Source organism: Opisthocomus hoazin, unplaced genomic scaffold, assembly GCF_030867145.1.
Source record: "Opisthocomus hoazin isolate bOpiHoa1 unplaced genomic scaffold, bOpiHoa1.hap1 HAP1_SCAFFOLD_53, whole genome shotgun sequence".
NCBI lineage: Eukaryota > Metazoa > Chordata > Aves > Opisthocomiformes > Opisthocomidae > Opisthocomus > Opisthocomus hoazin.
This window is the reverse complement of record NW_027449013.1, coordinates 430,129-440,235: the sequence shown is the minus strand read 5'-3', so window position 1 is coordinate 440,235 and position 10,107 is coordinate 430,129. Positions and strand designations below refer to the sequence as shown.

Sequence of the window (10,107 nt, the reverse complement as noted above, 5' to 3'; positions counted from 1 at the left end):
GCCACGGCAGCCTCGGGGACAGCCCGAAGCCACGCCAGGTCACACTGCCCTGCAACGAGTCCCAGTGCTCTTTAAAGGGGGGTCCTTCCCTTCCCACAGAGCACCCCGCTATTCCCGCAGGGGTAATATTTTCTGGCTGCTCCAGCCGCCCTGGAGACCTCATCCTGCCCTGCACCTCCACCAGCCACTGGTGAGCCCCCCCCTCCACAAACAGGGGTGCAACGCCCGACCCAGCGCAAGAGCACGGCCCCAGGCGCCTGAGCATCCCCCCGGCTCTGACCTTACCCCCAGGGAGCCGCCGGCCGGAGCGCGGGGGGAAAGGAAGACATTTCTCCATGCCCTGCAGAAAAGCACAGCTAGCAGTTTAAAAACAATTAAAAAAAAAAAAAAAAAAAGAAAAAAAAGGGGTGAACAGCTTACTCTGAAAGCAGGCTGCCGAGGAGAGAGGGCGGCTCAGTGGGACGGGGAGCTGCTCCCTCGCTGGCACCGTCTCTCCCCGGCCCGAGCTGCTCCCTGCCCGCCGCAGCCCCTCGAAGCGCAGCCGCGGATGCCCCCGAGCACGGGATGGCGGGGGTCCCTGCGCCCGGGAGATGCCTCCCAGACCCCCGGGAGGGGGGGTTTGTGGGATCGACCCCAACATCGGAGAAAGACCCGCAGCTCCGAAGGGAGGGACGAGGTTAAAACGCAACTCCCGTTGTCGAAAACGCGACCGAGGGCCTTTTGTTCACAGCATGAAATGAGCTGAACTCGGCAAAGCGGCCGCGGATACAAAGAGTCCTTTGGTGTCAGGGAGGGAGGAAAAAATCTCAGAGCAGAAACCAAGAGTCGGGGAAACAAAAGTCCGTGTGTCAGTCAGATGTCCTGGGTGAAGCAACCTTAATGATTTAATACCTTAAAAAACAGATCTTCAAGAAACCCTCCCAACCCCAGACCTACAAGATCAGCAAAACCCTGGAAACCAGCCACAGGGACGAGTCCTGATCTTGTCACTAGCCAGAAATGGTGGGGGCTGGGGGGGGAGGGAAGAAAGAAGGAGGATGGGGGGGACGTGGGGTACAGCAGGTCCGAGGGGTGCAGCTCACGCTTGGTCAGCCACCAGGACCACGGGGGCTACCAGGTGCTGCCCAGCAGCCACCGCCTTGACCAGGTTGCACTTCTGCCGCTGCTTGGCCACCAGCTTGGACTCAGGAGGGGGTAGAGCTGCATGGCCCATGAGGTAGCACTGATGGTGATGGGCCGTGCTTCCTCCTCCGCCTCCTCTTCCTCATCCTTGTCGCACCATGTCAGCTGGCGGCTGACGGCGACGGCCTCTGCGGCGAAGGAGGTGAGCTCTTTGGCACTGCTCTTCCTGCGGGGAGAAAGCAGCTCAGGGTGGGATGCGGGGGGCTGGAGGGAGGTTGGGGGGCAAATATCGGGGTGTCCCCTCACGCGCATGCCACGCCAGATGGGTCAGGCACCAAAAACACGGCTCCAGCCCGAATCACGTGCTGCAACAGCTGCCCAGATGGCGAGAGCTGCAGCCAAGCAGAGCTGAGAGCAGCTCACTGGGGAGAGGAGCCAGGATTTGGGGGGCTGGAATGTGTCCCCCACCCCCACCCCAGGGCCACCCACGCTCACCTCTGCAAGATGATGGGGGTCAGCAGGGTGTTATCCAGGGCACACTGCAACGAAACGCAGCCAGGTCAGAGCCGAGCACCCCGCAATGGGGTGTCCCCCCACCCCGGCATTGGGGAGTGGAGGGGGGGAGGGGGGGCAGCAGCACTCACCCCCTGCACCCAGGGGTGCTCCAGGACCTGGGCCGCACTGAGCCGCTTCTTGGCATCTGTCACCAGCAGCCTGGAAATGAGATCTTTGGCCCCAGAGGAGATGTGCGCCCAGTCCTTGTCGGGAAACTCGTACTTCCCTTCCTGGATGCTCTCCAAGAGCATCTCCTGGGTGGGGGGGTAAATAAAAAAGCGGCTGAGCTGGGAGGGGTGCTGCCAAACCAGCGGCGGGTTTCGGCACTGCCGGGGTCCGCCACGCACCTCGCAGGTGTAGCACGACTTGCCGCTGTCCCAGTCGCAGTCGGAGCCGCAGCGGCCCACGAAGGGGGGGTACCCGCTCAGCATGAAGTACAGGACGACGCCCAGGCTCCACAGGTCGCAGCGCTTGTCGTAGGTGGGCATCTCCTCGTAACCGTATAAAGTTTCCACCACCTCCGGGGCCATGTACTCGGGGGTGCCGCACTGCGGGGAGAGGCGGGGGTGAGCCCCAAAGGACAGGGGAGCGATGGGGCAGAGCTGAGAGGCAGGGGGGGGGGTGTCTGCCAGAACTAAGGGGCTACCCCCTCCAAAATGAGGGTGCAGACACGGCCGCTTCCCGGGTTTGGTCCTGGCAGGGCAGATCATCCCGGCCAGGTTTCCCATCGCCACGCGGGGGATGTCACAGCCCTGCCACCCCAAAAAAAATAAAACCCTAAAGGGGTGCAACACCCCCCCGGACCACCCCCCAGCACTGCCGCCACCGGGCCGGCTCAGCGGGGCAGCGTCCGTCCCATCGCCCGGGACATGGCGGGCGGGCGGCGGGGACGGAGCCGGCTCTGCCTGTTCCCCCGCCTGACGCGGGCAGGGCCGCCGCAGCGGGCGCCGGATCCGGTGCCGGAGGAGTTAACGCTGGCGCGAGGAGAGAGCCAGCGGTCCCGTTCCCCCATGGTTCCCCCACGGCTCCCGGGGCTCTGGGGCTTTCCAGCGCACGTGACCCGACCCGCAGCCCGCACCGCCTCGTGACCAGGGGAGAGCAGAGCTGCAGCCAGCAGATAATCACCCCGTAACATAACGAGAGGCCTCCAAACGAGACGCCTCGCCGGCCTCGGCAGCTGATGCCACCGCAAGAAGAAGAAAAACACCCACGCAAGCCCAACCCGCAGCAACCCTGCATGGGCTTCCACCCGGCAGGGACCACAGCACCCACCCTCCTCTGCCCCCGCTGCTGAGAACGGGAAACTCGGGACACCTCAGAAATTCAGGTCCTCCCCCTGGGGGAGGGGAAACGCGGAGGAACAAGGGGGGGGGGGGTGTTTTGGCCCCCCCTCTGCTGTTGGGCACCCCGCGTGGGCCAGGGTCTGCCCCCCCCCAGCACGTGAGCACCCTGGAAACACCGTGAGCACCCCGAAAACAGCGGGGCACAGGGCAACACCTGCACGGGGGGGGGCCCTGCTGCTGGTGATAAGGGGAGCAGGGCTTTCTGCAGGGGGGGGCAGGCTTGGTATGTGCCCCCCCCCAAATGTGAGACAGCTCCTTGCAACGCAGGGGCACCCCAGAAGCTTTCGGGGTGCCCACCCTGCAGGGGCTGCACCGCACGCAAGCAGCCCCAGCCCCCTCTCACCCACAACCGGAGTGGGGGGGATCACGGTGGCCCCCCCAGCCCCTCGCCTGACCCACTTCTCCCCAAAAGCGCAGCCTCTGCGCAGCTGCCTCCGCCGGGGCCGGCTGTTGCTAAGGCTCACGGCAGCCCGGGCTCTGCGCCAGCCCCCCCTGCGCTGCCCGGCCCCCCCGCGTTACAGAACCGCATCTCACCCGCCGCCGCCGAGGGGGGTCCCGCAGCGACGGGAGCGACCAGCAGTGGGGGGCTGCACGCAGCCCCAAAGCCTGGGGGGGCCCCTCCATGGACATTCCCCCCTCCATGGACATTCCACAACACCCACCCCCCCCCCAGGACCCCCCCCATCGACATTATACCCCCCCTGCCCCATGGTCTGCACGCTTACCGGCGAGAGCAGCTCCGGGGTGGAAATGGGGGAGCAATTCCCCTTCAGTTTGATGCCACTTGCCAGGCCGAAGTCACAGATCTTCACCGGGGAGACCTGGGGAGGGGGGGAGCAGCGGTCAGTGACCCCCCCCAGCAGCCCCCGGGTACCCTCAGCCCCGCGTTCGCGCCCCAGCTGCCGCAGCAGCACCCCCCGCGGGGAACCAGGGCCCCCCCAGCCCCGGCACCACCCCCTGCTCCCCGCTCACCTGGTCCAGGCGCTCGCACAGAATATTTCCCGGTTTTAGATCCCTGTGAGCAATTCCTGGGAGGGGGGAGAAGAGGCGATGAGTGGAAAAGCCTGCCCCCCCCCCCCCCCCCCCAAGATTTCCACAGCAGAAGGTCTGGGGGCGGCGCAGGGACCTCTCCCTCCCCACCCCAAATCACCGCCCGCGTCATGGCGAAGGGCACAAATTGCTGCTGGCCCCGAGTCCCGGCCAAACCGGAGGAGCAGACTCCGCACCGCGACAACACGACGCAGCCGGGCCTGACCCTGCGCGCCCGCGGCCGGCACCGGCCCCTGCTCCCTGGGCAGGAGGGGGGGGCAGCACCCCCCGGCTGGGGGGGGCACGGCTGCACCCCGGGGTGGCTCGGCTCACCTCTGCTGTGCAAAAAGTGCAGGGCGCTGGCGATGTCCCGCACCACCGTGCTGGCCTCCAGCTCGTTCAAGCGGCTTCTCTGTTGGATGTGGGTCAGGATGGAGCCTGCGGCCGGGCGAGAGCGGAGTGGGGGCTCGTGGGTGTTGGGGGGGCTCCTGCCGCCCCCGCTCCCCCCGCCCCGGCACTGCACTCACCTCCCCTCATCTTCTCAAGCACCAGGTAAAACCTCTCCTCCTCCTCGAAGAACTCGATCAGCTGCAGGATGTTCCTGCGGGGACAGCGGCGTCAGCCTGGCATCCCCCCAAAAAGATCGCGGGGTCCCCCCCTCCCCGCAGCCCCCCACCCCACACGGCTCCCCGGGGCAGGGCCAACGGAGGAGAAAATCGGGTTTCCAGCGACTGAAACCACGCGGCTGGGGCCCCCGGCCACATTCCAGTGGGGAGAGGGGCTTCCAGCGCCGGGCCCCGCTCCCTAATTGCTCGCAGACCCTCCTGGCTCGCTCGCCCCGCTCCAGAAACAGCCCCGCTCAGCAGCTCTCCGCGGCGGGACGGCGAACGCCGCGGCGGCAGCTCGGCTCGCCCCTCGGCACTGCTCCAACTCGGCCGTCGTGGCCCCGTCGTCATGGCAAGCGGCTCCACGTCGCCTCGGGATGCTCCCGGCGAGGCCACGCAGAGCGAGAGCCGCGCAGGAGGGCGGCCTGCCTGCCGCCCATGGGTGTCTCGAGCGTCAGCCCGGTCTCAGCCCGCGCCCTGTGCCCACGGTGGGGGATGGGGACGGCGGCTGCCCTGCAGTACCTGTGTCCCTGGCACAGATTCAGCATCGCCACCTCCCGTAAGACCCCGCTGCAGACGTCGCCCTGGCGCTTCTCGATGATCTGCAAGGCAAAGCAGGCGAGACTCAGGGAGAGGCACCGCTGCTGGGGAGGGACCGGGGCCGGCAGCCACCGCGCCCCAACCCACCCTGCGCTGGGGACCCCCGGGGCCAGGCAGAGGCAGGCGGGGGGTGCCCGAAGAGGTTAAGGCAGCAGAACAGGCTGTTCCCGGCAGCGGGGCCAAGCCGCTCCCTCCCGGGGCCCGCAGCCAAGGCGAGCTCTGCGGCCGAGCCCCGGCGCAGCCGCCCCGGCAGCGGAGCACGGCCCTTCGCCCCGCTGGGCGCTGGCACAGTGGGTGCCTGGTGGACGTGCCATGGGGTGAGCAGGGGGTCTCCACCCGCGGGGGAGAGCTGGGTGGTCCCACTGACCCCCAGCCCTTTGGGGCACACTGAACACCCAACCACCATGCAGCCCTCCCCCTGCCTCAGTTTCCCTCCTTGGGCACCCAAAAGCACCCCGGGGCAACAGGGGAAGCCAAGTGCCCCTTGCGTTTGGACACAGGGCCTGTCCCAGCCCCCCCATGCCGTGACTGGGAGCCTGTGGGGTGCAGGGACACGGCACCACCATCCCCAACCCCAAAAGCAGCTGGCTCACCCCCTGACCCCTCCATTGTTCGCGGGGGCACGAAGACCTCCCTGGGGCTGGCCACCCTGCCGCACCACATGCCCCTGCTTGCCCCAAGTCCCTAGACGCGGCGCAAGCGTTAATTTAATCTCGCGTCTGCCCTAATTTACAGGGATAGGAGCGTGGCTAAGGGGGTTGACCAAGGTCCTGCAGCTGGGCGGTGGCAGAGGACAGCGTGCCACCTGCGTGGCCTGGCCCTGCCCCGCTCCTGCCCCTCTCCATCCCCTCTACCCCGTGAAACCGTCGTCCTGTGCCAGCTCCGCACAGCCAGGAGAGCCAGGAGCCCAGGATGTGGAGGGCAGAAGGGGAAACTGAGACAGGGGGTGGGCAGGAGCCGGCTCTGCAGCCCCAAGCCGCAGAGCTTTACCTTCACTGCGTACTCCTTGTTGGTGACGAGGTTAACACAGGACTGGACTCTGCCTTGGGCCCCTTCTCCCAGCACCTCGTCGTGCAGCCAGTAAACATCTGGCAGGAGAGAGGGCGCCTGAGCTGCCGGCCCCACCGCGGCACGGGACACCACGGCTGTCCCCGAGCCTGGGGACACCAGGAGGGCCCCAGCCCTGCCGCAGCCCGGGGGGGGACCCCTGGGGTCCCTGGGCAGCCCCGCTCACCTTCGAACCTGCCGGAGAAGCTGTCGGTGGCTCTGCAGTGCTGCTTCTTGTTCCTTTTCTTGGTGCTGGGGATGTCGATGGGCTGACTCAAAGGCACATCTGCGCCGGAGCAAAGCCACTGGCCTGAGTCACCCCCAGCCACCCTGCGCTCCCCCCAGCATCGCCACCCCTGGGACAGCCCCTCAACGCCTTCGGGGGAATGCAGAGGGCCGACATCCCGAGGTCCAGGGCACTCGAAGACGGGCTCCAGGTCAAACGCCAGCTCGAAGGGGTTTTGTTCCTGCAAGGGCCAAGAACACGAGTGAGACGGCAGCCGCTGGACCAGCCGCCGCCGCCCGCCCGGCCCAGGCACGCCGCTGGCCTTGGCACACGCTCTGCTCGTGCAGGGCACCGGCTCACGGCGCTGCTGCCAGAGGGATGCAGCAGAGCCGGAGGAAGAGGAGGAGGAGGAGGAGGAGGAGGAAGGGTTTGACCACGTCTCCTGCCGGGGATGTTGCCGCGGGGTCATGCCTCTGTGCCAGCAGCCCCAGGCCGGCACGCGGGCGATGATGAGAGGGACTGGGGCTGCGCGTACCAACCCAGCCCCGAACATCCACCCTGACCTGAACTACAGCGAGGGGGGGAGGACGAAGAGCCACAGGGCAGGACGGGCTCCGGAGCCACCGCACCGCGTCCTCCCACCTCCCCGCAAGGTCACGGGGGGCCGGAGCCCACTCAGCGCCGCTCCGGTGAGCGCCGTGCCCGTGGCTGCGTGATGCCTGTGACCTGGCAGGATCGGGCCCCGCTCCCAACCCTCCCTGCACCCCACATGGGCGATGGGTGTGGGAACCACTGCCTCCCCCACCCCAAACCCAGCGCCTCCGCCCCCAGCACCCCAAAGGGGACATGGGGAACTTCAGCCCCCCCCGAGCCACCCCACCGCGGGACGGGGCAGTGCCGGGGGCACCCGGCCGCGAGGCGAAAGGGCCCCGTCCTCCGCGGGGTTACGAAATCTGTTTGGGTGGAGGCAGCAGCTCCCGGCGGCGTTCCCCAACCCGCCCCGGTGCCCCGGTGCCCGGGCCGGCTGCCAGCCCCAGCGCGGCGCGGGAGCAGCCAGCCCCGGCCACCGCCGCCAGAAACAGCCCGAGAGCGCCTGTTTGCTGCCGGGGCGGCTCTCGAGGGGCCGGGGGGTCCCCATCGCGGTGCGGGGATGCCACGAGCATCTCCCCCCAACCAAGCACCACTCCTGATGCCTGAAAACGCTCCTGCGCAGCGTTTGGCCAGATTCCCCCCCCACCCCCCTAAAAAAAGACAGTATCAGGGTTTGCGGAGTGCGGTGTCACCCTCCAGCCCCCCCCAAGGCCCCCATGTCATGGCGGGGATGAGCGGCTCGGGCCCAAGTCCCTGCACCGCGGGCAGGATGAGGCCTCCCGGGGGGGGGCACCAGGGGTGTACACGGGGGACAGGGGGCCCTGCCCGCTGCCGCAGCACCGGCGCACAAAAGGTTTGGGGGATGGGACACACAGGGCAGACGCTGCGCGGCGGCTCCGGCAGCGCATCCGAGGTGTCCCCCGTGTCCCCCCCGTCCTGGTCCCCAACCACCCGGGGGGTGGGGGAACGTAGGGGGGGATGGAGGGGGGGATGGAGGGGGGGGCCCAAACCCCAGCCAGAAGTCCTCAGAGCAGGATTAGGTGTCAGCTAAAATAAGCCGGGCAGGTTTCGGGTGAGGTCCCAGCATCCCTCGCAGCCCCGGGAGCCAAACTAAACAAAGCTCCCACGAAGGTGCCCGGCTGACAAGAGCCAGCGTTTGGGGGACCCAGACCCCCCCCTCGCACCCCCCTCGCGTGACAGCGGCCGGGAGGCACGGGGGTCCTGGTGCCCTGGCTGCAGACCCCCTGCCAGGATCTGGCCCTCGCACAACAGGTCCCAGGCTGGGCCCGGCAGCCCCCCACCCCCTGCTCGCAGACGTGCGGTGAATGAGTGCAGCTGGGGGGGGGGGGGAACATGCAGCCCACCCGCTGACCCACCCCACGGGGGACACCCGTGGGAGCTGCAGCGGGGTGAGCAAAGCCTTGCTGTGGGGGGGGTGTGTGTGGGGGGGTGTCTGACCCCCCCTCGGGGAGCACCCCGACCACCGGGCCAGTGGGACATGGGGGTCCTGCGGCCCGGGTTGGGTGGCATCACCCTGGGCGCTCCCCTCTCTCCTCGGGGGGGGGGGGAAGGGGGAGGTCGCTGATGTGTGTCCGTGCCCCCCCCCCCCACTCCGGGCAGGGGATCCAACTGCCGCAGACCCGCACCCCAACCCCGCACCCTCCCATCCCCCCCGGAGCACCCCAACCCCCTACCCCCCCCGGAGCATCACGGGGGCGGGGAGCACCCCCTTACCTTGAAGGAGCGGTGGAAACCGGGGATCTCAGATTCCTTCTGCACCATCTTGCTGCGGGCGGGGGGAAGGGAGAAACAAGGGAGGGGCGCGGGGTAGGAAAAAGCCCAACCAACCAACCAACAAAAACAGGAAAATAAACCGGGAGGGGGGGGAGTGATGCGGAGGGGCGGGCAGAGCCATCGGGGAGGGGCCGAGGGTAGGCCGAGACCTGTGGAGAGAGGAGCCCGGGGGGGCGGGTGTCAGGGGGCTGTGGCCCGCACGGGGCCCGCACGGAGCCCCCCTGGTCCCAAAACCCCCCCGGCGCTCACCGGCCCCGCAGAGCCGCCGCTGCCGGGGGTACCGCAGCCCGCTCCGCTCCGCATCGCTCCGCACCGCCGGGAGGGGACGTGCCCCCGCCCCCGCCCCCCCCCCCGCAGCTTTATGGCGGCGGCTCCGCCCCCCCGCCCCGCCCCCACCGTGTGACACCGCCCCCCCGTGGGGACACACCCCCACCCCACCCCCCACGCTGCGCCCAGGGGCAGGGACCCCCACAGCCCCCCCCGGCTGCACCGGGCGGGGTGCGGGGAGCCCCACGGACACCCCCCGGGTTCCCCCCCCCCACAGCCCACACATGTCACGAGCGGGGCGGTGCTCAGCCGCGAGGCCTGCGCGCGGCAGGGGGTCACAGCACAGCCCCCCCCACCCCGGCCCCACCCCGGCTGGGTGGCACCGTGGGAGCCTGTCACGGCGCGGGTGTCCCCCCCTCCCCTCCCCCCCACCCCACGTATCGCTTGACGCCGACCCGGGCTCAGAACGCACGCGCCGAGCGGCGGCGCCTCGGCCAATGGCTGCGCATGACGTCACCGCCTGCACCGCCTATTGGCTGCTCGCCCCCTCCCGAGCCGCCATCGCCCCGCCCCCCCATGCCCCGCCCCTCCCGGGCACCGCGTCACGCTCCGCCCCCCTCCCCGCAGTTCGGGTGTGCCCCCCCCCCCCCCAAAGTGCCAGTGGGGCCAGAGCGGGGGGGTCGGGACCCCCCAAGCCCCCCCAAATCCCGCGCCCCTCGCAGCCGGGGCAATCAGCGCCCTGCTCTACATTAGCGCTGCTAACGAGGGCGCCCCAATTAGCGACACTCCTGCTAATGCACCCCAGGATGCCATTGGCCTTCTTGGCAGCCAGGGCACGCTGCTGGCTCATGGTCAGCCTGTCGTCCACCAGGACACCCAGGTCCCTCTCCGCAGAGCTGCTCTCCAGCAGGGCCGCCCCAGCCTGTAC

At 69.0% G+C, this 10,107-nt stretch overlaps 1 protein-coding gene across 1 annotated transcript; it reads right to left on the bottom strand.

Annotated features, from left to right (window-relative positions):
* Positions 1–789: 789 nt before the first annotated feature.
* Positions 790–8,926, bottom strand: LOC142360189 (MAP kinase-interacting serine/threonine-protein kinase 2-like). The gene is given in 14 exon segments (XM_075412428.1): positions 790–1,197; positions 1,200–1,348; positions 1,618–1,661; positions 1,767–1,931; positions 2,025–2,225; positions 3,746–3,841; positions 3,993–4,048; positions 4,383–4,487; positions 4,577–4,650; positions 5,177–5,256; positions 6,245–6,342; positions 6,489–6,636; positions 6,730–6,768; positions 8,853–8,926. Coding segments are annotated over 14 exon segments (1,422 nt in total). The 5' UTR covers positions 8,901–8,926; the 3' UTR covers positions 790–1,078.
* Positions 8,927–10,107: the final 1,181 nt, after the last annotated feature.